The sequence below is a fragment of the Ambystoma mexicanum genome, chromosome 9, assembly GCF_040938575.1.
Source record: "Ambystoma mexicanum isolate Mex_15411 chromosome 9, UKY_AmexF1_1, whole genome shotgun sequence".
In the NCBI taxonomy this organism is placed as follows: Eukaryota; Metazoa; Chordata; class Amphibia; order Caudata; family Ambystomatidae; genus Ambystoma; species Ambystoma mexicanum.
In genome coordinates this window covers 674,823,582-674,849,168 of record NC_090931.1, presented here as the reverse complement: position 1 = coordinate 674,849,168, position 25,587 = coordinate 674,823,582, and the positions used below count along the sequence as shown (strand labels likewise).

At 48.3% G+C, this 25,587-nt stretch overlaps 1 protein-coding gene across 1 annotated transcript in view; it reads right to left on the bottom strand.

The window, feature by feature from the left end:
* CARF (calcium responsive transcription factor) overlaps positions 1-25,587 on the bottom strand; it is a 1,085,705-nt gene that overhangs the window by 195,945 nt on the left and 864,173 nt on the right. Inside the window, exon 11 of the mRNA XM_069615518.1 lies at positions 8,379-8,541. Within this exon, the coding sequence (XP_069471619.1) occupies positions 8,379-8,541 (163 nt within the window). The remainder of the gene's footprint in view (positions 1-8,378; positions 8,542-25,587) is intronic.

Below are 25,587 nucleotides of genomic sequence, written 5' to 3'. Positions count from 1 at the left end.
TGCCAGGCTGCGGCACCGGCCCAGCGGGAACCATCTATTGAAGCGATGCCCAGAGGCACCCGGCCATGGGAAGTGGTGCACGCAGACTCCGGGTCCACGTCGAGAGGCACTCACTTCCTAGTTGTGGTGGACGAGTGGTCTCGATACCCGGAGGTCGAGTTCATAGAGTCTGTCGCATTTGAGAACGTGGTGGTGGCGCTGGAGAAGATTTTCGCCACCCATGGCCTGCCCTCTGTGCTATGCTCCGACAACGGGGCACCGTTCCAAGGCGAGAGTTTTGCCGAGCTCATGAAGGAGTATGGCATTCAACACCGGCGGGTAACCCCACTGTGGCCCCGGGCCAACGGGGAGGCAGAGCGCATGATGCGCACCCTCAACAAAGTGTTTCGGATTGCCCATGGAAAGGGCGAGTGTTTGCAGAGGGCCCTGTACGTCTTCCTGCGGGGCTATCGGACCACACCTCACTCATCAACGGGTGTGGCCCCGGCAGAGGCTCTCTTTCAGAGATGTCCGAGAGACGTGATACCGGAGGTTGGGGACAGGGACCCTGCCGTCATTGACAATGAACAGGTCGAGGAGGACAGACGAGTCAGGACGCAGATGGAAAACATCCGGAGGGGCCTAAGGCCCCCACACATCGCGCTGGGAGACGAGGTGTTGGTGAGGAATCGTCACCCACATGGAAAGTTGTCCCTCACGTATGAACCCGCTCCTTTAGATGTTGTGGCGGTCAAGGGTTCTATGGTAACAGCTTCTGATGGGACGTCGTCTGTAACAAGGAATGCTTCATTCTTCAGGAGAATCGGCGACCAGAGAGTGGACAGCCCCGACAACCGAGAGGGTGAGGGTGCCTTGGATGAAGGTGGGGGTGACAGCCCTGCCGCGGACTCTCCGGCTCAAGGCAGACCCGGCCAAGAGACACCGGCCAGGGACGGTGGCAGGAGGTACCCCCTGAGAACAGGGCTTGGGAAACCTGCCCGTCTTACAGACTATGTGACGGACTGAGCTCAGGAGGCTGACCGGGGGCTAATGGTCAGGCCGTGACAGGTACCCGCGGGGGATCCAGGGTGGCTGTGAATAAATGGGGGTTTTGGAATTGACCGAGTTGTGTGCTTTATAAATGTGTGATAGTTAGTCCCTCCTGTTTCCAATTTGTTGTTATGGAAAAGGAGGAGTGTGGCGTTGGCCCTTTAAGGGTACGCACGCGACGGGGTGACGTTCACTCCGTCGCGTGCGCTGTTAAATAAACAGGGCGTTCCCGGTGACATCACATTCACCGGGAAGCCCACACTGGTAACAACGCTGTCTCCGTGTCTCTGTGTCACGGGGGGTGGGGGGCTCACGGACGGCGGCATCCGGAGACCGCCAACACCCCTGTGGCATCCGCTGCCAGAAGAATAAAGAATTGTGTGCCGGCCCGACAAGCAAATGAAAGTGCTTGTTTGCCCCCTGTGCAAGCCGGAGGCGTGGCGGCCAACCATTGTGCCGCGTCGGATGCCGCAGAGTAATCCCGGGCCCCCACTGGCAGTGAGTGTGTACATCAAGAAGTGGCATCGCTGGCAAGAAAAGGAGGTGAGTGCCCGCCCCCACCCCGTGTGGGAGGCACTGACTGCAGGTGTCTGGCAGTGCTGCAAGAGCCAAGGAAAGATGTAGGGCCCAACCGGTGCTCAAAAGAAAGAGCTCTGGGTCGGAGCAGGACAGAGTACAAGGCCCTCAGAAGATCCTGGGCTGCCGACCGCGAGGACAGAGATGCGCTCCATGAACGCACTAGAAATGCAGAGGAGAGGCCCTGCAGAATAAAGATCCCGCGGCCAGCTGGCAGTGAATTGGTAACACGCGCCGTGCTGGAGCATAGATCAAAAGGAACCTGGGGACACCAGCGGTGAATAGTGATGTGCTCCATGTCGGAGCAAAATGTAAATCTTAACGCTCCATGCAGGCACTCTCTTTGTGTATCCGGGCAAGGAGGCAGTGGTTGTTTTTGCTGTGCTCCATGTCAGAGCGCATTTAACAAGATGAATACGGCCCTCTGAAGAGCCTGGTGCCAAGTGATGGTGAAATGCATTATGCTCCACGTCGGAGCAGAAGAAAACAAATGTGCTCCGGTGTTGGGGATGTGGTAAATAAGCCCCTTGCACAAAGGAGATCCCGTGTGTTTCGCCACAACACACTGCAAGATCAGGCAGCTAGTGGCCCGGACTGCCTGCCACTAAAGCCACCCTGCCTGCCCTACAAGTGGCCTCGCCACCGTGCCACTAAAGTCACCCTGCCTGCCATACCATCCTTGTGCTACCCCTGCATCCGGGCCAGGGATGAGGAATGCCAACCCCTGGAAAAACAGGTGGAAAATGTGTGGCTGGTGCTGCTCCAGGAAGAGCAAGTAGCTCACCTGACTGCCAGCCATTAATGTCACCCTGTCTGCCATACCATCTAAGGACCAGGCCAATTTGGGCCCGGGTGCGATACCTGCCAGCCCCCTGAGCTGAGCCAACAACTTCTGTCTGGGCAACCAACACATGCGGCCCTGACACCCACCACCAAGAAGCGGTGCAACAGGCAAGAGTTTGGGTAAGAGTTGCAGCTCCTCGAGTGCTTCTGCACCCTCCTGTGCCCCTGTACCAAAGGGACACTCCTGACTGGGGGAGCATGGCCGGAAAAGGGGGTTGAGTTATATCCTGTCAGCCCTTGCCCTGTCAACATCATGTGGCGCAGCCTAGACACCTCGCTACCCGCGTCTCACTGTCCTGCCCCGACATCAAAAGGGACTGACTGAGCATGAACGTGCCGCAGCCTGGATGTCCTGCTACCCGCGTCTCGCTGCCTGCCCCAATCTCAAGGGATTAAGCCGATGTGGCCGCTGGTGCCCGCCAGGTGAAGCTTTGCTGGCCTTTGAACTGTAGCATCAATGGACCTGGACCCGTGGAAGTGACTATCCTGAACGGACACTGATGGAAAGTGAACTGGTTTCCTGCAGACCTGCAATTGCTTAGGGAAGACTCAGTAAAGATGTGTTTTGATGCTGTGAGCCTGCATATTAGCTACATGCTTAAAGTGGTATCAGTAAAGAACAGTTATGTGAAGCTGTGATCCCGCAGTTTGTAGGCTTCCATGTGTTAAAATCGCAGCAAAAATGGCCGTTTACACAAAAAATCGCGGCAAAAAGGCAATGGTTTTGCCGCCGCAATCCACGTAAAGGATGCGTGTGACACCCTCGCCACCCCCAAAACCCATTATACCATTTAAGGGGAGCGGGGGACACCTCCCGCAACCCCCGCTCCCCTTAAATGGTATAATGGGGTACACCTTTACCGGGTCAAACCACAGCATTTTTGCCGCACTTTTTTGTCGCAATTTTATTACTGCATACTCTTGCAGGTGTGCTCTATATGGTGCCAGCACCTAACCATGGCGTCATTCAGTGGTTACAGTTCATACCCCAGGTTAATAAAGGGTCTTGTAAAATGTGGTAGTACTGCCACCATTCCACCGATGGTTCATCAACCACGACTGTCACCCGCTGAGTATGTTTAGAGTGTGTGAGTATGTGTTATGTCTCTAACTATCGAAGTAGTTATGTATGTGTCAGTGGCATATCCTACTAACTGTCTACCCCACAGTTCCCAAGTGATAAGTCTTGTTGTTCTGTAACGGGGGGAGGGAGAATCATGTATGTCTCAGTTTCATAACGAATTTTGTTCGTTATGAAAAAGGAGGAGTGTGATGTGTGACCCTCCTATGTGAATTGCCCTTTTAAAATGGGCCATGACTGTGACATGGCCCAACCTAATAAAAGGAGCACCTGCAGGCACATGCAGCAGAAAGGTTGCAGACTCCAAATATGGAACTCCTGTTTTCTCCTCGCTCATTCTGGGCCTGCAGGCCTACACCATGTGATCATGGTCCTGTGGCCGTGGCCTGCAGGCCCCATGCCGTGTGACCACAGCCCTGCAGGTCCCTGCTGGTCTGGGTCCCCCAGACCAGCCTGGTGCGCTGGGTCCCACCCAGGCACCCACCATCCAGGATGTTACTGGCATCCCAGGTGCTCCGACAACCAGGCTGTGTCCCCACAGCCTCACAGGGCCGTGCCCTGCAGCTACATATAGGTCCGGGTGACCATGGAACACCAGCATGGTGCTGGGACCCACAGCACCAGGAAGGCCGGCCGCGTGACCACCGCTGACCCCACCCCACCATAATTCGCAGGTGTCAATTTCATTGGTCATTTGAAATGGCTGCCTTGTAGCATTCATCCCTGTAGGCAGGGATAGGGGGCTGAACCTCTGACATTACGTAAATGTGAAGGTGTGTGCATATTGAAATGTGTTATGGTCTATGGCGAAAACACATTTTGACACTTTTCCTGCCAAGCTTCTGGCACTGTGAGAAGAGGGAAGGGGAATGCTGAAGAAGCAGGTGTTTTTAGTAAGGGGTCCGTCAATCGGGACTGGGACTCAACATTAGTATGGCCCTTCAAGAGTTGGGATGCATCAGGGGTAGATTGAGCATAGCCCATGGCGAGGGTGGAGAACTGATGGTCAGGGTATTTGACCAACTCTCAATGTACTCATAGAATGATAGATTACCATGAGGGAAAGAGGAAAGCTGGTGACTTACTTGACTGTGCTGCTTACAGGGTGCTCATAGCAAGCCATATTGTGCTTTAATGCATACTCTACGTAGAATAAATAGGGCTGTGTACTCCGATTGCGGGCGCTAGTCCCCCTTCCGTAAAAACAAAAGGTTGCGTCACATTGCACGACGCACAGTACGTCTGGTTTGGGGAAGCGGACTGGAAAGAGGACAGAAGATGCAGCAGCGGAGGCTGGGGAAGTGTACCGGAGTGGCCACACAGTGAGAGGGGGACCACCAAACCCCGTAAAGCACAGAAGAGGGGGCAGGCATAAGACCGACATGGTGGGGGGCGGCCTTCACAGGTTTCTTTCCGCAAAGTCGGTCTTTTGCTTGCAGTCTTCAGACTCTGAATCATGTACGCACAGGCATGGGATGGTGTGTGTCACTTTGTCTCTGTTTGAAATGTGCATGTGCTAGATCAAGTGTTTGGCCTACTGCCTTTAGGGTTAAATGCCTTGAGGCACAGGTGCTCAGGATTAGGACAGTGTGTTTTCTTTCAGTCCATCTCATTTGGCAATTGCCTGTGCCCTATGGAGGCTCCGCAGTAAGCGGCAAGCAGGTTTACTTTACGTCACGACTAGAATCCACATAGATATTCAGTTGTGTACTGCAGCACTGGGTGTGCACCATCCGCATGTTCTGGGAGCACATTCTAAAATGACTCTCTATTTGATGCAAAGCGGCACTGTTATTGGTCTCGTGAAGCTACTCTGTGTGGGTTTGTGGGATAATATATCATCTCTCCTATCCAGTAAAGGAGTTTTTGTATCATTGTTATGATAAGTTATGAAGCATGTATCCTGTGCCAATAACCACTGTGGTGGTCTAACAGCACTAATGCAAAACAAAAGAGGTGATGGCTGGAAGGTTTGGAATTATAAGGCCCCGCACATTATCATGAATACTCACCACATGACCCAATGCATAAGTTGTAACACAATGACCAACTGTAATGTCTCAACACCAGCATGATATTCTGTAGTATTCATAATGTATCAACGACCGCCACTATGCCTGTACCTGTGTAACTAAGTTTCTCGCAAGTAACAGCGCCTCAATGCCCGCGGGCTGCTTGTGCGCTGTATAAATATAAATAAATTAATTAATTAATTAATCTTAACCTCTGGCATTGCTCTGGGCAACCCTCCAGACCATCGTTCTTTGCCTGCCAAGCCATTACAAAAGGGGAAAGACAATATGCAAAGCAGGCATGGTCCCACCCCAAAAGGGGCAGATCAGCCAGAACTGCTTGGTCACATTCCTTCCGCGCAAACACGTTTCAGCTTCGATGGGCCTCATCAGTGAGGAGTAGCTTTGGTCCCAGCAGGCACAGGACCCACGTCTGGGCATACCCGTTCCACTCGGGGTGACCAGAGCAAAGCGAAAGAGGTGATAGCTGGAAGGTTTTGAATTAAGATTAACCTCAGGCATTGCTCTGGATAATGTATGGGGTTGCTTGTGTTTCTATGTAGAGGGGACCTGGCCTAGCAGTTTGGGCTGGGCTGCTTCCATTGGTGGCAGTACCTGACTGATTTGCATATGGCTGGACCCCTTTTGCAATGGTGCAGAGAGGCTAAAAACCGATGTCGGGGAAGGTTGCCCAGAGCATTGCCAGTGGTTCAGATTTATTAAAAACCTGCCACCCATCACTATTTTGGTTGTAGCTTGTCTCCCTATGTGAGAGAGGGTATGCCTAGACATGTGCCCTTTGCTCGCTGCACCACAGGGAACCAAGCTGCACCTCACTGAGGAGGCCCAACAAGGCTAAAACATGTCTGGGGTTGCTGGTGTTTCTGTGCAGAGATGACCTGTCCTAGCAGTTCGGGCTGGGATGCTACCATTGGTGGCAGCACCTGACTGATTTGCATAGGCTGGACCCCTTTTGCAATGGCACAGACGGGCTAAAAAAGCGGTGTTGTGGAAGGTTGCTCCAGAGCATTGCCAGTGGTTCAGGTGTAATCAAAAACTTCCACCCATCACTTTTTTGGTTGTACAGCACTAATGCCAACCATGTCGGATGAATTGGGGGAATTGGGCCCCTGCCCAAAGTTAACCAGATTGTAGTTTGTGGTGTGGTAAAATAGGTTAATAAGGCAATAGTGAGTAAGTAGAGAGAAGATGGAAAAGGCAAGAGACGAACAAGATGGTAATAATTATGTGATGGCCCTGATATGTTCATTGGAAACACTTGAAGTGTGGAGGAGGATATTGTCAGATTACGTTGTGTTTGTAGGTGCCCCTGCAAATGCCAAGTAATCTGGAACACCAGTGCCAGGATGGCTGTGTAAAAGCAGTAAATGTGGGGGGTACACAAAAAGGGAAAGGAATGGTGAAGAGGAAGTGAAGACCACCCTAGGCATATGCACATTGGCATTGATACGAAGGAGAAATCACTATTGTGGGCTATGTGTTGTCCGTGAATTGTGTTTGATATGTTTACATGTGCAATTCTAGGGCTTCCCAACTATAGAATGTTTTTGCGTGTTTAGGGCCGCCTGTGAGCACAGGGCTGTTGCCAAAACCGTGGTCTGGGTCCCGACTCATATGTGATGAAATACTTACATATGCGATGAAATTCCCTGCCTGGCTTTGGGGAGCAACAGTGGGATGGTCGAAGATGGCAAGATCCCCCCCGACCCCCTCAAGCTAATAAATGGTGGACCCAGAGGAAGTAGATGGGTGTGGAGGTGGTATTCCCAGACCACCCCAACTGGGTCCCTGCAATAAGGCAGGGGGAGGCATAGGAGTGCTCATACCTACGTTCCCTTCACATCTATGGTAAGCGAAGGCAATAAGAGACGCAAGGGGTCAGTCATCAAGGCCCTCACAGTTCCACCCCACCACCTCTATTGATTAACTGTGAGAGAGGAACACATTTGAATCCCTTGGGACTATTGTAATATTAATTCTGGTGAGGCAATTCGACCCATTAGCTAGCCCCAATTAACCTGTGCAGAAATTAAAGTTTCTCTCTTTATGGGAATGAAGATTCATTCTACATATTTCCCCTAGAACTTATGTGGGCCATTGTTCCCCTCAGCACTACTGCCAAATGAACCTCTGATTCCAATTCAGGAGCCTTGCAGAATATGCTAAACTCTCGCAGATAGCTGGTAAAGCAAACCACAGTCGGGGGATGTTTTAGGCTGTCACTGGGCAACAGACTCTACAGACAGACAAAGCCTTCCAGCTTGCGTGCAACATGGAAAATACCAAAGCTCAATTTCCCTGCTACAAACGCAGGCTGGTAAGTCCTGGCATATTGAGGGGTTTCCTGAACATTGGATCACATGCTGAGGAACCAGAGAGTTATGATACACTTCAGGGCATGTCAGAAAACCTCCAGTGGTTAGGGTGAGTGCATGCCCACACATTCAAGGAAAGTATGCAATCTAAAATGGCAGAATGGCTTAAAGAAACCTTAGGTCCTACCCCTCTCAACCAACTAGATCTCAGGCGCATTCCCCAATCCCAGACTAGCTCAGCCCACACTGCACTGCTGCAACTTGTTATTCTAAGCACCCTCCCTAAAGAAAGCAGCCTGTTTGGCTTAGTTTGGCTTAGCAGTTTGGAGCATAGGAAAAGGAGCTGAAGGAAGGGGTTTGGTGAAGATTGGTTAGCTAGGGGTGTATTGGGGTGCACTGTGGGAGAGACTTGGAGGTTGGAGAGAAAGAAGTTTGGAGATTGGAGGAATACACGTAGCAAAAACATTTAACATGGCAGTCAGTGAGGGAATTAAGCCATACCGCTGCTGGAATAGTTTCACAGTCATAGACCAGCTCCCCATTCTTCAGGGCACTCTGCACCTGGTGAATGTGGTTCTTTATATCATTCACTGTTGGGAAGAAGGAGAGGTTGTGCCTTTCAGGTACATTGTCAGGTGGAAATAACTCTCGTTCCACAAATTTCCTGTAGGATAAGAAGGAAACAGCAGTGAGATTACAAGTGAAACAACAAATGTCTGGGCAGAACCTGCTCTGAGCGCAAACTGCACTCTTCACAAATATGGACCAAAAGGTTCCAGTAAGTTACCTCATATGTTTTAAATAACACTTTATAATAAACAAAGAAAGTTGAATGAACAACATCAAGCTGAATGAGTTACTAGTCAAAAAGAATCTTGATTTAATAGAAGCTAAAGAATAAGGTAAGCACAAAACGTTTCTTACAGGGCCCAAGATCCTGAGAGCAGGTGACCAAAATAAATGTATAGATCTCAAAATGTTTTACATACAACAAATCAGAGCCATGTAGACACCATGGCTATTCTTCATTTTTTAAATACAATATAACAGAATCAAGAACAATAATGTTATCAAATCAAACAACATGTGTGGCAATAAAATGAGCGTAATGCTGTTTTAAGATCCTATGTGTTTCGGGGCATCAATTCCCCATCACCAGCGAAACACCTTCTAAATATCTGAAAGTAATAAGAGAAAATAAAAACATATTAGCAGCTAGCTATAAGACACAATCTGAAGATCCTAAATTTACAATAACCATAAACAGAGAGAAAGAAAACAATAAGATTCTGAACCATGCCAATGTGTTTCTAAAATATAGGGCACAACCTTTGAGTGAGGAATTGCAAACCATATAGGTACTGCCCGATTTCACCCATGAAATAAAGGGAAATCTTAAACAGAATATGTGTAACAGATGTCACCATTCACCACACCATAAGAGTTAGGGTAATTAAGAAGTACCTTTCACCCAAAGATTGACTGCACAATTGTAGAGCGGTGCCAGTAGGTTCAAAGATGAAGAGACAACAAATAGGTTAAAGCACTGCGGTCAATCAGCTAGTAATACAAATATGAAGGTAGGTCAAACTAATAAAGGACTTGGAGCAGCAATGACTAAAGATGTTGCCATCCACCACACCAAAAGTGCTAGGGTGGTTGCAATGTACCTTTCACTTGAATCTTCACTAAACAATTGTCGAGCAGTGCCAATAAAAGCAGTAGATTCCCAAATGTAGGTCCAAAGAATAAGCATCATCATGCCATAAATCAAAGTTGCATTGTACGGGAAAGGTTACATGACAAAAAACATGTGTGCGTTTCTCAAGCTATAATGCTGTGACCTGGGAGTTGTACTGGTTGGCAAAGTCCTGCTGGCCAACCTAATAAAGCATATTTTTGGCCTCATTATATGCAAAAGTACATCTAGATCTATTATCTGGCTTTAGACCTCAACACAGTACCGAAACGGCTCTGACTGACTTAAAAATCCAGATTGACGAACTCAAAGATAAAGGGAAAATTGCACTGCTACTACTGTTGGACCTATCGGCCGCATTCGATTTGGTCGACCACAAAGTACTATGCAATCACCTCTCCACAGCAGATCACTTCTCCCAGAATGCAATTACATGGATCCAATCTTTTCTAAACAATAGGACCATGAGAGTCTTCTCACCGTCGGCAGCAGCTGACCCAATCCCCATAACATGCGGAGTCCCTCAAGGCTCCTGCGTGTCACCGACCATGTACAATATTTTCAGTAAGCCCTTATTCGATGATCTGGATCACCTGTGTGTCACCTACACTAACTATGCAGATGACACCCAGATCCTCCTCCCTCTCACGGGTAATTATGACACCGACGTACAGCTAGTGAACAACATGTACCTAATCATTCAGGCATGGATGGCCACCCATGGCCTATGCCTGAAAACGATAACACCGAGCTCTTGATTCTAGGCTCTCCAGCTAACCTGAATAAACTCAACACTGATTATGACCATTTTTTTCCCCAATATTTTTATTGCTTTTCAAAATGTGAATGCATTGCTAACAATCAAACAAACAATTAATTTTCATTATATTCGAATCTAGATCCTCCCATCCCCAACAATTCCTCAGTATTTCACATATTTGGCTATAAATAACAATACCTGACTCAGAGTATATAATTCCATTATATGTCCTCAGTTGATTAACAAGGGGTAACGAGAGAAGGCAGGAAAAGGAAGAGAGGAAGAAAGAAGAGAAGAAGGAAGAGAAAAGAAAAAAAAGGGGGGGAAGGTTTACAAAGTTAAATTCATTGGGTCAGTTGCATCTCGCTTAACAGTTCATAAACACGAATTCATTGAGTCATTGTTTCGTATCAAAAGCTCATAAGCATGACTTTCATAGACCTGCATCTCCAAGTAAAAATGCACAAGTACGAGTCTAACAAATTTACAATCAAATTAAGAGTTCATAAAGTGCTTCAGGAGCTGTGGTTGGAAGAACATATGCTCGCTGTCTGAAACAAAGTCTAAGAAGGGGCACCAGATTTTCTGAAACCTGGAGAGCTTTCCTTCCAATATGGCCGTAAGTTTTTCCAAGCCAAACAGTTCCCATATTTTTATCCACCAATAGGCTATTTGCGGGCCTTCTATCGTTTTCCAGAACCGGGCTCTGGTGATGCAGGCTGCAACAAGTAAATGTGAAATCAAAATTGCTTTATGTCCCGACATAGGGAAGGTTCCATTGTCCGATACATCCCCCAGTAAGAGTACTCTCTGGTTCATAGGGAGCAGGGAGCCCGTGATTTCTTTAATTATTGACTGCACCTCCAGCCAATATGATTGAATAACCGGACAGTGCCACCACATATGAGCCATATCTCCCCGCTCACCACACCCATGCCAACACGTGTCCGGGTATTCTGGATTAATTGAGTGGAATCTGCTGGGGGGGGGAATACCACCTAAAGCAGACTTTGATGGCGCTTTCTTTTACGAGTGCACATCGGGAACTGGTCTGAGTTCTATGCCAGATCCGCTGACAGGATTCATCCGAGATTTCCAGGCCAAATTCTCTCTCCCTAGCTCTCATATATGGAAGTTTCTCTTCTACCGAGGCCTTCTCTAATAGCCGATAGCACAGCGATATCTTATGAGATTGTTGACCCTCAAGAATTTTGAGTTCTATTCCCAGTGGAACCCTACCAGCCGCTCGGTGGATGTCTCTGTTAGTAAGCCAGTGGCGTAGCTGTATACATCGAAAACGTTCTGTCTCTGAGAGGCCAAATCTTTCTTTACATTCTTGGAAGGTCAGGGGTTCCTGGTTAACATACAAATCTCTCAGGGGTAAGGGTTCGTCCTGGCTCCAAACTCGGTATGTTGTGGGTGTGAGCCCTGGGGTGAAAGCTGGGTTCGGAGTGATGGGGGACAACGGCACAGCTCCAATGGGATTCCCCTCTCCGAACGCACTTTATCCCAGCTCTGCAGTGTGGACAAGGTGGTTGGAAGTATCCCGCCCCTATAACTACGTGCCTCTTTCTGAGGAAATGGGAGGTGGGCCAACGGGAGTGAGGCAACCGCTTGCTCAATCCCTAGCCATTTAGGGGGATCCAGGGAATCCCTCCAAGAAAGCATTATAGCCACTTGAGCTGCTCTTTAATAGCGTGGTATCGAGGGAAGACCTAGACCCCCTAGCATCCTTCCCCTAGTTAAAAGCTTACCAGAGATTTGCGGTTTCCTCTTCCTCCAGATGAACCGGTATATCTCTTTTTGGATATTTATAAGTTCAAATTCAGGGATGGCAATTGGCAAGGAATGAAATGCATACAGCAACCTCGGGAGAAGCGTCATCTTAACCGCATTAATACGGCCTAACCATGAGATCTCTTATGAATCCCACCGTTGTAGCCATTCCCGCACTTCTTTAAATAAAGGGAGAATATTTGCTTTGTAAAGACCTGCATATGTTGGAGTCAATTTTATACCCAATTATGGAATCTCTGTTGAAGACCAAAGAAAGTGTGTTATCGCTCGCATTTCTTCTAGCCTTTCGGGGTCCTCAAACAGGGTCATTCCCACTGATTTAGCTGGGTTCACCTTGAAGCCGGATATCATAGCGAACCTGTCTAAAAAGTCTAAGAGAGGGGGAAGCGTGCAAGGGGCGTCCCTCAAGAAACAAAGTAAGTCATCTGCATATAACGCTATTTTATGGCGGTGTCCCTCCACCTCAAAACCCAGGATATCTGGATGTAGTCTAACGTGCTGGGCAAAGGGCTCCATTGCCAGGGCAAAAATTAAAGGCGACAAAGGACAACCTTATCTAGTGCCTTTGGCTAACCTGATTAGCGGAGTCCAATTCTTATTTACCTTGACTTTGGTTGAGGGAATTTGAAAATTTGAGAGCATTAATCTAGAAAACTCCGGCCCGAATCCAAACCCCTCCAGTACCATTTTTAGATATCCCCAAGACATACTATCAAACGCCCTATGGGCATCTAGGGATAGTAGGGATAGTCTACCTGGAATCTTCGGGGCAAGAGCAATTAAGTTAATAGCACGGCGCACATTGTCATAAGTGGACCAGTTGTGTATGAATCCTGTCTGGTCATTATTAATCAGGGACGGAAGGGCTGGACACAGGCGGCTTGCTATTATTTTCCCCAGCAATTTAGCATCCGTTTTTAACAATGCAATTGGCCTGTAAGAGGCGCAATCCGTGGGATTCTTCCCAGGCTTCAACACCAATGTTGTGGCTGATTCCGTCACTACTCCCGTCTTCCACACTGAGTTAAAAAGTTTCGTTAGGTGAGGGGTTAATTCCGCCCGGAAAGCATTATGAAATTTGTTAGTAAAGCCGTCTGGACCCGGGGCCTTACCCAGCGGGAGGGAGAGAATTGCCGTTTCTGTCTCCTCCGTAGTTATCGGGTCCTCTAAACGTTCACGAAATTCAGGAGATATCTGTGGAAGATCTGCCCTCTGGATAAAGTCTCTGGCTAGCTGTGGGTCCGATATGTGAGGGGATGAGTGGCTTTGAAAAAACCCTTCCACAATCTGGAGTTACCCAGATTCAGTGAAAATGTGCCTCCCATCTACTTCTTTTAAAGAATCTATGCGGTTACGCTTTGCCTGCTGCTTAAGTTTAGCCGCCAACAAGCGATTCGCCTTGTTCCCTTTAGAGTAATAGTATTGTTTAGTGCACATTATTCCGTAGGCTGCCCGGCCCATATGGCGAGCTTCAAGTGCTTTTTGTGTTATACGAACCTCCCTAAGGACGCACCTAGAGGGTTTATTCCTATACACCTCCTCCGCCTCACGAGGCCTCATTTCCAATTGAGCCTGAGACTGCCTGTGGACTTTTCTCCGCTCAATTGTTTGAGTTATAACTTGACCTCTGATGACAGCATTCGCCGCATCCCACACTACTGCATATGCCAACTCTTCCGTATCATTGTCTGTAAAATATTGGTTTATGCTGTCTGCGATGCAGGAGCGGGCCTGAGGGTCCAGTAAGATGAGTTCGTTCAGGCGCCAGACTTGAGGGGGCTCTGGGGAATCGCTAAATGGGGACATGGACACGAGCACCTGATCAGATAAGGCCTTCGGGAGGATCTCTATCTCTACGGTATGGGGGATAAGAGTGTCCCAGAGAAGGAACATATCTAACCTAGAAAACCCCCTGTGCACAGCAGAGTGAAAAGTGTAATCCCGCTCCCCTTAGTTAAAAAAAGCCACCCCTCTATCAGTGAATGTTCCCGGAGAAGAGAGGTGAGAGCCATAAAATGTTTCTTGTCAGCTGGGATTGGGGGGAGGGATTTATCTTCCAACGGATTGATCACAGCATTAAAATCCCCACCAATTACGAGGTCACCCTCAGCATGCTCACTTAATATTCTAGATATAGTGGCAAAAAATAGGTTTTGATTGGCATTGGGAGCATATATCGACAACAAGGTCACCTTCTTCCCATACAACGTAGCCACCACCAGAGCATATCTCCCTCCCGTATCTAACAGGGACCTGTGAACCTTCAACAGTGTCCCCTTACAGACAAGAATAGCCACCCCACACCGCTTCGTCCCCGAGGAGGCACACAATTTGGTTGGATAAAGCTCATCATTCAATCTGAATTCATTGGCCGACAAAAGGTGAGTTTCCTGTAAAAAATAGTATTGTGGGGTTGTATGTCGCCATCCGCTGAAAAAGAGCTCTCCTTTTTAGTGGGGAATTGAGACCTTGGACATTGAGAGTGAGACAGCTTATATTTGAGTTTGTCATTACGGTATTCATTTGTGTTCCACCCCCACTTGACATAGTTAGCAAATTACACGGGTTACTGTTATTACATTACAATCACCATTCAACCCCATCTCACCCCAGGCATTAAGGGTTCGGAAATTAACCTTCAGTGAAGCACTTAACTCATTCCAGATGACCAAAACCCTAGAGCGTATTGATACTATTTCAGCCATGACATTAGCATTATGCGAGTTGTTTTGTTGTTGGCAGTTTCTTCTCAAGACAGACCCAATATTAGAATTCCATAGTAGGGGGAAATAATGAAAACAATACAAAACACCAACAAAACCAAAAAAGGAGGAAAAAACAATTTGCACTGTCGAACAATGAGATAAAATAACTTGCAGAATGATAAGAAACTAGTTGTGAAAAGCTTTCGTGAGCTTCAACTTCCATTCGAACATCAACAAACCTTCTACAGAAACGGGCGCAATCCGACTCGGGCGCCCCACTTTGAAATCTTATGTGATTTTTGCAATCTATTTAAACCTCACCCAGGGGGTCTGTTCCCTGACCACTTAGGGCCACAGGGCCAACCAGCCGGCTTGCTTAAATCAGAGAAGCCGATGACCTCCCGTGTCAAAAGGTGAGCCCCTCAATACTTCTTACCATACTAGGTTTTTAAGAAACCTTCGATAGAGTTCCAATCTCATGAAATATTTTAACTGTGGAGGTTGAAGTCTTGCCCCTACACTCCCCGTGTAAGGAGTCCAAGGATGTGCTTGTGGTATCTTCCTTTCCACTTTCAGGCGCGTTGTCGGTTCGTGGGGTACTTGCTGACTGATAGTGGCCATTTGGGCTGTCTGGCGAGAGGCGAGCGTGACCTCCATCTGTAGTTTGCTCTCACGGTGAGCGGGACCACCCGCTCGCCGCCAACCTCTGGGCTTTCTTCTTCTGTCTATCGGGGTAGATTGTGAACCGTGATCCGCTTCCGACAGAGAATCTCGGTCCGGCGCAGGGACAGTAGTAGCCTCACTGCAAAAGATTTAGGACTACAGGTGTTAGCAGTAAACCCACTTGGTAGCAGTCTGTACCACCCAGATTTACCTGGTAGCTGTGGCTGAGCAGTCAGACTTCCCTCAAGAATTGTTAGGCAGTATGCAAAGTATACACAATAGGTAGGCACTCGGACACAATAATACAAGCAAACACTGACCAGAGCTTTGGTATCAAAGTATATAATTATTTATTTAAAAACACACTGTTTGAAACACTCCAGCACTCTTATTGTAAAACACTCTAAACACAGTTACTATTATAATATATACAACCCTTATTCCTTATTCGGTAAGTCTTAGTTAACACCACTTATTTTCATACAGAGGTGAGCGCTTAACTATAGATGGCACTCCAATAAGTTCATGAAGAAGGGAGGGAAAAAGACAGAATATGGAAAGATACACCACTCTAAGGTTCAGGAACACTTTTAGCAAGGCAGAAGAGCCAAAGTTACTGGGGAGCCAAAGTCCATAGGCTGGGCCCACTCTTAGAGAGAGCAGAGCACAAATGCGCCCAAGATCACACAGTTACACTAGGCTTAGAAAGTCTTGCAGAGAGTTCGAAAAGAGTTTAGAGAGGCTCAGAAAAGTTTAGCCAGGGTGTCCCAGGCTAACCCAGGTTCGAAAGCCGGGGGCTAAATCTACCCCGTACAGTCAGTGGCAAGGGAAGCCAGGCGGGACACGGTACCTTAAGTGGGAAGGATCCTCCAGCGGTGGCAGTGGTTCCTGGCAGCGGGTGCAAGTCTCGTCGTCGTTCAGGGGAAGAGAAGATCTCGACTTGGGGGAAAGATGAAGGTCGTTGCACTGCCAGGGAAGAAACCAGCCGCGGAGTTTTCCGGTTAAAGTTATTACCCTTTATTTCGCGGTCGTGGTAAAACGTGGTATTCCGGTTGCCGGGGTGCTTGGCACAGGCAAGGCGGCCACGAGATGCGTCGGGAAGGCGAAAAAACGGTGAAACTGGTTATCCCCACCAGTCAAAGGAAGAAGACTCTCCGGCGGGAGATCTCCTCTGTCGTTGGGAAAAGTGGTGAGACTGTCCAGCAGGGCTACACCGGTGGTGTCGTCGTGGCAGGTCGGCTCAGCTTCTCCCTCATCGGATTCTTAGGTCCTGTGGCGACTTCTTAAGTTCCAGTCCCCAAAGCCCTGCTTTTATGCAGAAAACCCCCATTCACTCAGCCTAGCTGTCACTCAAACATGCTAAGTGGTGAGCCGGCCGGCTCACCACTTGGGCCAATCAGGACGGAGTGCGACTTGAGTTGCCTAGGCAACTCAGTCCAGGGTGCCTAAATCCCCCTCCACCCCTCCTAAGTACCCCAGACAGAGTGGCACCACTTTGGAGGGCTTCTGTGGAGAAGCCCGCCAAAAAGTGGAACAAAGGGCTCGACTTGGGTTGGAGTCACAGAAGGGAACACAAACGCCATTTTAGAACTGAGTTTTGGCAAAAAATACCAACCGGAGAATGAATAATAATTAAATAAACCGGCGGTATGTTCGAGGCTATCGTAATTAAATAAAGATAGTAGCCTCGAACAATGGGAAAATCCCATAGAGAAATATTCGCGGTTGAATATAAAAGTAGTATCCACTGCCACCAGCCAAAACTCGATCAGGGGGGACGGAGACGTGCCCCCTCGACTAACAGACCCTGGGCCAATCGAATTGCCCCAGCCAGTACGTCCACAATATGATGGTTTGTACTGGTTCTGTTCAGAATTCAAGACTAGTAAAGTCAATGGTGACTTTACATGCCCTGGGGGACAGTAGTCAGTCCCAGGGTATGGAGTCTATACTGGGGGGTCACTATGACACCCCTGTGTTACTGCACTGAGGGTGCTGTGTAACACACATCACAAAAACACATGAAGCCCTATGGAGTAAAAGACCCCATAGCCCATTAAACACATCTAGAGTCAAAGAAACACACTCAAATCATGCCCAAGAGTGAGGGTAAGAGAGTCTCACTCTTGGCAGGAGAAAAAAATAAACCCCAAAAATCCAGCAAAGCTGCTGGGGGACTCACTAGGTTAGGAAATTCAGCCTAAACAGAGAATTCTCCCTAACACTTGGCCATTAGCTCCCTCGCCTCTGCTTCTGAAGAGATCACATAGTGTTGATTGCGAAAATGAAAAATCAATTTGCAGGGGAACACCCAGTGGTAGCGGATCTTCTGGGTTTGAAGCCATGCAGACGCCTTCTGTAGTTGGCGCCGGCATGCTAGAGTATATGGGGAGAGATCTTGAAATAGCCGAACAGACGCTCCCCGGAATTGTACAGCTTCTGATTTCCTGGCCGCTAACATGATTTCCTCTTTCTGATGGAAATAATGAACTGTGGTAAGGACATCTGGGAGAAGATTTCTCCTCTGCTGGGCAGTGGAGTATACACGGTGCGTTCTATCCAGAGTCAGGGTTTCAGAGGGAGGAAGGCTCAGAAGGCTTTGGAACAGTTCGCCAACATAGCTGGGTAGTTCTTGATCCGAGACATGCCGAGGAATACCCCAAAGGCGCACATTATTGCGCCTAGACCCATTTTCAAGGTCCGCCTGCTTAGCCCAGATCTATTCTAGATGGTCTTCGATCGCTTGCACCCGCTCTGTGCGCACCTCCGAATCATGCGTTTGCTCGCAGGTTACATTCTCCATATCATTCACTCTATCTTCAAGACCACCAAGGTGGGAGGCCAGCTCTGCCAGAGATCTGGCCAGTGAGTCTTTAGAGGTGTTTATCTCCGCCTTGATTTCATGAGTGATCTCTTGTTTGAAGGCCTTCAGCAGATCCTCAAAGTCAGATCTGGTAAATGCCATGTCTGCAATGGGGTCCGTGGGAGGGGCCGGATGAATGTCCACCGACACTATATGGCTCTGGGGAGCGGATGTCGCCTGGGACACCAGGAAAGCCTTTATACCCTGTGCTTGTTCTTTCTTTTTAGCTCCTGCCTTGGGCATCGCCGGGGAAAGGAAGACCCCAAGTTATACTGTCCGTGAAGTGTCGTAAAGATTGTAGGGTGGAGAAGATCACTGGAGTCATCCACCAGGTGCGAAGGGCGCGAAGGTGCGAGCGGGTGCCCCGGGGATCTTGTGAGGCCCAGTGACTCCTATGAGAGCTGCCTGTGAGGTAGAGACGGACCACAACAGCCCGCAAACGCAGGCAGTAAGCCGGGACGGGCACCAAGCACCACCCTAAGCCCAACCAGAGAAGGATCCGACTTCAGCACTCGCCGTAGTTAAGCAGGGGGGGGGAAGAGGCGCGGGACCGCAGCGATCATGATCCTCCTTTACAGAATGGGCACCGCCAGCTCTGCATCCCCGTGAGCCTCTCCCACCTCCGGGCCCCAACGAGCGGCGGCTCAACCCCAATCCTCCAGGCGGTCGCACCCGAAACAGCAGACGCGGCTCGCCTCCCCTCCGATCAGGCCGGCGACTCACCCCTGGACCTCCAAGCCGCCCGCCCCTCCGCACCCGCCACAAGTCCACACAAACACCCCCAAACTCCTTCCCCGCAGAGGCACACAGGCAGGCGGGCGGCGCTCCCCTAGTCCCCGGGGTACTGGCCCCTCTGCACCAGCAGCGCTCACTGTCAGCTCGTAGCAGACACTCACTCCTCAGCGGGGCAGGGGGGATCCTCCGCTCCTGGATCTGTTTCCTTTCAAAGTGGAACCGGGATTATCACCCGGGCTAGTGGGAGCTCTGCTGTTTGCCAGGTGCAATGGCGCGCACCGCCATGTTGATCTCTGTGGTCTCGAAGGGCTCCAGTTTTGGCCCAGTGGCCTGCGGCAGCCGCAGCTCGCTTCCCCCTCACACAGGCAGGCGGTTCACCCCCGGCTCTCCAAGTTGCCAGCCCTCTGCACCAGACATAAGCTCTCACCGTCTCTTCTCCGACTCCCTCTCCGCGATGGCCGGAGGGCAGGGAGAGTTTCCTCCAAGCGGAGAGAAACAGGTAGGCAGCGATGCTCCCCAAGCTCCCGGAGTACTAGTCCCTCCGCATCCGCAGCGCTCCCCGTCAGCGCGTCGCAATCGCTCGCCTCACCGAGGGGTAGGGGGAGTCCTCCGCTCCTAGTTCTTCTTGTCCGAGTGAAGCCAGGGACCACCGTCCGGGGCAATGAGGTCTCCAATGTTCGCCAGGCGAAATGGCGCGCACCGCCATGCTGGTCTCAACGGTCACAAGGGGCTCCAGCTTAACCTGGCAATTTCTCCAGCAATTGTACTCCGATTTCTATCGGGACCGTGACCCGCCGAATCAAACCGGGTTCAGTCTTTGCTTTTGCATATTTGGACCCATAGCGTGGATGCAAAAATGTTAAAATTACATTACTAAGGGGGCCCATTGGCGGAGCTCACAGCAGACATATCTTCATCGTGTGCTGCCTAGCCACACCCCCCTGATTATGACCATTTTAACATTGATGGGAACAACATCCCAGCGGCTAAAGAGGTAAAAATCTTAGGCTTTTATCTAGATTCCACATTAAACTTACATAAACAAGTGAAAACTATGTCCTCGGCCACAGCTTATACTGGTAAACTGATAAGGGCTTGCAAACCTCTTCTATCCAGTAAGATAGCCAGAGCCCTCATCCTATTCAAGCTGGATTATTGTAACCGACTCTACTTAGGCACAAGTAAGTACGTTGTTAACAAACTACAAATCCTGCAAAATAATGCACTGAGTACTGCTTTGAGCATTTCAAGGAGAGAACACATCTCGGAGACAAGAAGACAGCACAAATGGCTGTCCATCAAAGACAAGATTCACCTTAAAACTATGTCGATTACGTACAAATCCCTGAATCATGCCGCCCCACCTTACCCAACTGAGAGATTCACCATCAGATCCTCAGCAGGTGTCACCAGATCCTCAAATACTTCTTGCCTGGTAGTCCCTAGATACAAATTAAAAGGTCAGAGGGGAGAAGCTTCCCAGTAATGGCGGCCCAGCCATGGAATACACTCCCATCCTCCCTTCAGACAACCCAGTCTTTCTCTAACTTCAGGAAAACATCCATCACATGGCTAACTCAGAAGGACCAATGTCAAGAATAGGATTATACTACCTCCAAGTTCACTGACTGTATTCTACTGTTCTCTGCACTACTATTGCTGTTCCTATGACCTCTCATTGGGCCTCATTACGACCCAGGCGGTAAGTTACCGCCTGGGCCGTGACTTTACCACCATGGCGTAAACTACGTTTACGCCATGGTGGTTGGCGGACTTACCGCCCCATTCCGACCTTGGCGGGGCGGTAAGTCCCCAATCCCCATTTACCCTTCCCCATTCCCATTTTTGCCCCATAGGGCATAATGGGAGTGGGGAAGGCGTTAATTACGCCACCGTAAATTACGGTGGCGTAATTAACTCCATGGTCCCTTAGCGCCATGGATTTTAACACCTGCTAAAAGCAGGTGTTAAATCCGCCATGGCGCTAAGGGACCTCGTACTCAGGCGGTAAGGGTCGGCGCTGTTTACGCTGCCGTAAACCCCTTACCGCCTGGGTCGTAATGAGGCCCATTGCCTGCATTCTACTGCTCTACTCACTGTTTTAATGTACTTCTCTGTAATTTGTGATTATACCTATTTGTAACGCTTGTAAACTTGCACCAATGCGCCCAGATACCTCCGGGTTCGGCACGCTTTAAAAATAAATAAAACAAACCATTGTCGAACATTACATTTACCATTGGAATTAGAACATGTGAAGTACTGTGAATACCATTAGAATGGGCGGCGTGCTGTTACCAACCGGTTTGACCCCCACCTCCGAGCATTATAGCTATTCATACCGCTTTATTATTTAATTGGTTTCATTGTATGCAAAATGATTTCTAGATCTATTAATTAACATTACATTTTGTTGTTGGAATTTGAGCATGTGAAATACATGGGTGTAGATACAGGGTCCTTAAAAACTTTGTTCTTACAAATACACCACTAAATAGGATTGACCAAATAATATATTGCCAACATACTGTATATAATGAGCAACATTTCCAAGCATTCTAGTATCCTACCTACCTAATTTCTAGTATGTAAGGTTGTTCAACTAACATTTCAGTGTAGCATTGGCGATTGCACGTTGGAGAACGTAATAAATGAGTATTCCAAAGTGTTACGTCATGAATAGTCATTATTTCAAACATTTTGTTATTTTGAGTTGGAAAAAATGTGTTCCTAAAAAGATGAGACAGTATGCAACAAGGGAAAACAGGACTAACTTACAAAGGAAGCCCATGCCTCCAAGAGCCCCAATGTTGCCAAGAACAGTTAAGTGTTTCACCTGCATCCAGTGTAAGACAGCATATTCAATAATATTATAGGTTTAATTTATGCCTAAATGTGGCAGAGAATTCGATCTAGCCACTTACTGGTCAACAGTGCAGGAAATCTACTACTAGGATCAGCTTGCAGTAGTGCTAGCACAGATGAAATGTTCCCTAGGAACGTATTTCAATGGAATCTCTAAGCTGCAAATGAAGCACCCATTCCAGGGAATCCAACTGGAATGAGCGTAAAAGTTGATAACCTGTTTAACAATATAGTACAATAGGACACTTTGGATTAGTAGAACTTCCCAGAGAAACTATGCAAATGGGGGAAATAAATGGAGGTAAAAAATGGAGGAGGAAGTGAAAAGCCCCCCCGACCGATGAAGTCAACTGAGTGTGGATATGCACCATGTGATTGCTTACTGCCAAGAAATTATAAGCTATGGGACTACATCTTTGGAACTATATGCTATGACAGGATCAGGTATCTAAACCGGTCAAGAGGGAATGGGGACCCCTCTGAACATAAGGTGGGAGTCCTACAAGGGTTTTTACCAGAGCCTTTCCTGCCCCACAGGTGGGGAGTTGAGAAGGCTCCAGTCTCTGTCCCTTCTACCTGTTCCTGGCTGTGTGATTCAAGTACTGCCTTTTATTGCCTCAAACCTGTATTGCACAATGCTAGCCAGTTTTCTTCTGTTTGTCCGGTAGGGCAACATCACCCAGAAGGAGTAGAGAGAGCAAGCAACTCAACTAGTAGAGAGCTGGGCAAGAAGCTGCAGCATGCATGCTAACCTCAATCCAACCAGCAATGCAGACACTGCAAGAGCCAGACCGAAACCTCAGAGTTTACCTGGGGCAGGACTGAGAGCAGTCCATGTATCAAACCTGCAATATAGATCCGCCAGCTGACACAGACTGCAAATACGTTTATATGTCCACTGCGACCGAAGCATGGTCCGTGTATCAAAGCAGAAATTTGAACACTAAATTTAAACATGACACAAGCTCTATAATTGATTATAAGAGGTCGGGGCTTAACATCCCTTATATGCACTTGTGTACCTGTAACCCAGCCCCATAGGGAGAAAGAAGCCAGCAGTTGGCCCGAGATGAGTGATGGAACTAATAGATGGGAAGGGGGAAGCTAAAAAAGGACACAGGAAACAGGTAGGTGTGATTTGTTCAGCTGAGGTCAAGGGAAGAGACGGAGGACCAAAAGACCAAGCAGAGGAAAGACGCTGCGGAAGAGCGTGGAGGCAGATTGCTTAAGTTGTGTGCAAGGTGAGGTATTGGCTGTGTCTTAGTTAGGTGTGAGTGTGCGTGCAAGATGAGTGAGACTAAGGAAGAGTATAGGGAGGTGTGATAGAGAGGGGTTTAGAAGGGTGGCATAGTGTGACAGGAAGGTGACTGTGGGAGAAGTTCTGGGTGTAGTGTTGTGGAGTGCAGGGGCGGGGAGAGTAGAACAGGGGAGAGTTGGAGAGAGGAAAGTAGTAGTGTGGAGAGGGGAGAATAGTAGTGTGGACAGGGCAGAACAGTAGTGGGGAGAGCAGCAGTGTGGCGAGTAGTGGCAGAGAGGGAAGAAGCATAGGAGTAGATAGAGAACATCAGAGGGACAGAAGGGAAGCATGAGAGAGGGAGAGTGGGAGGAAGAAAGGGAGGAGAGTAGAGCAAAGGGTGAAGTGAGATGAATAATAGAACATCAGAGTGGGGAGTATAAGAGGGTGCAAGGAAAGAACCAAGTGAGACCTGTGAGGGGTCAGAAATGAGAGCCAGACAACTTGATAAAGGTTTTTAACAAGAAGCCATTTTATTTATTGTAACCTAACGTGGGTTTCCCTGTGTATGAAACTAAGGCTAAAGAAAAACACTAACATGAAAAGGCATCTGTTCCTCACACTTGTACATATAACAAAAACATATAGGTATTTATATAGCTGTTCAAATTGAACAAAATAATAATTAGAACCAAATATTCTTGTAACCAGGGTCAGATCCCCTTCCCCAAAATTACGGTAGAATTTCCAAATAAAAGTTCCAATGGATAAAGTTAATTCCAGTAATCAGATTCTACTTCATAAGATAACACAAAAAGGTTATTCCCAATAGCCAGGTTCTGCTTCAAACACAAAGTTCCTTCACTCCAGGAGGATTTCCCTTGGAATTGGGACTGTTTTATAAGGAAACAAAGTTCAACACTCTTCTGCATAAAGTTCCCACAGGCTTTTGTTTGTTAAGCAAAACGTCTTTGCCTTCACTCTTCCAATGAATACTTCAATAGGACTTCTCTTCTCTGAGAAAGACAACTAGTACACACTTCTTCTTTATACATAACAACGTTTCTGTCACAATGGTTTTAATACAGTTCATCAAACCCATTAGTGGCCTTGTCACTTCCTCTCCAACACCACAACCTTTCACCACAATGCAGTACTTCAATGTCTTCTTCCTGGTTTACTAATCTGCCAGGACTACCACTTACAATCCCTTTCCTGGTGTACTCGCCTGCCAGGATAAACTCCCAACGCTACCTACAAGTACTCAGCTGTGTGTTTTCCTTCAAACATCAGTAAAGCCTTTGACATTCAACAACAGATTCACAACTTCGTTTATAAGGATACAACACTCAATGGCCCTCATTAGGATTCCGGCGGAAAACCATGGTGCTATTAGCACCATGGTCGATGCCGGAGTCTGCCATGGCGGAATGGGGAATTACCACCCCATTCCAAGGTTGGCAGGGTGGTAATTCCCCATGCCACCATGGCCCTTCCCCATTCCCATTTTTGCCCCATAGGGCATAATGGGAATGGGGAAGGCGGTAAGTATGGTACCGCAAATTGCGGTACAGTATTTACCTCGAGAGTCTGTTTGCGGGCCCCTACTTTAACGGCTGGTCTAGACCAGCCGTTAAGGTCGCGTCCCGCAAAGGGACCTCGTAGTATGGCGTTAAGGGTTTAACGGCGCTGACACCTTTTACGGCGCCGTTAACCCCTTAACGCCAGGGTCCTAATGAGGGCCATTGATGCTGTTTGTTCCACTGAATGATTGGCCACATGCAATGCAGGTTTTGTTTCTCTCCCCCTTGGCACCCTCCACAAGGAGGGCCACTTTCTTGTCACCTTTTGGTTTCCACTATCACACCAGGTAACTGCTGGCAATGTCTTTTATTCAAGTTTCTCCCTCCAAGAAAGCAGTTTTCCCTTTCAGTTCCACTGGCCTTTATTTCGCTTAGGCAATAATGGTTGTTGTCTGGTTCAAATATTGCCTGCTCTTTGCTTTGGCAATGCTGGTTCCAGTTTTGTTTAAATATTGCCCCCTCTTTACTTTGCCAGTGGTGGTTCTAGTTTGGGTTCAATATTGCCCCCTCTTTCCTTAGCCAATGGTAGTTACAGCCTTTCTTAAATATTGCCTTCTCTTTACTTGGATAGTGGTAGTTATAAACGTTCTTCTCTCATTTCCTCTCAACAGGAGTATTGGGCCAAAAAACGTCCTTTCATTGGTTCGATATTCAAAAGATGTATACACAGCCAGCGGTTTACTACGGAGAGCTGCGGGGTCACCTGTCAAAGGCCAGCTCGCTATCCTGCTGCTGCTGCCGCTTCTGCTATTGGATTCAGAGCTTCCGACAGCTCCAGTTCCAGTCCTGTGACTCGCGCCTTCGCC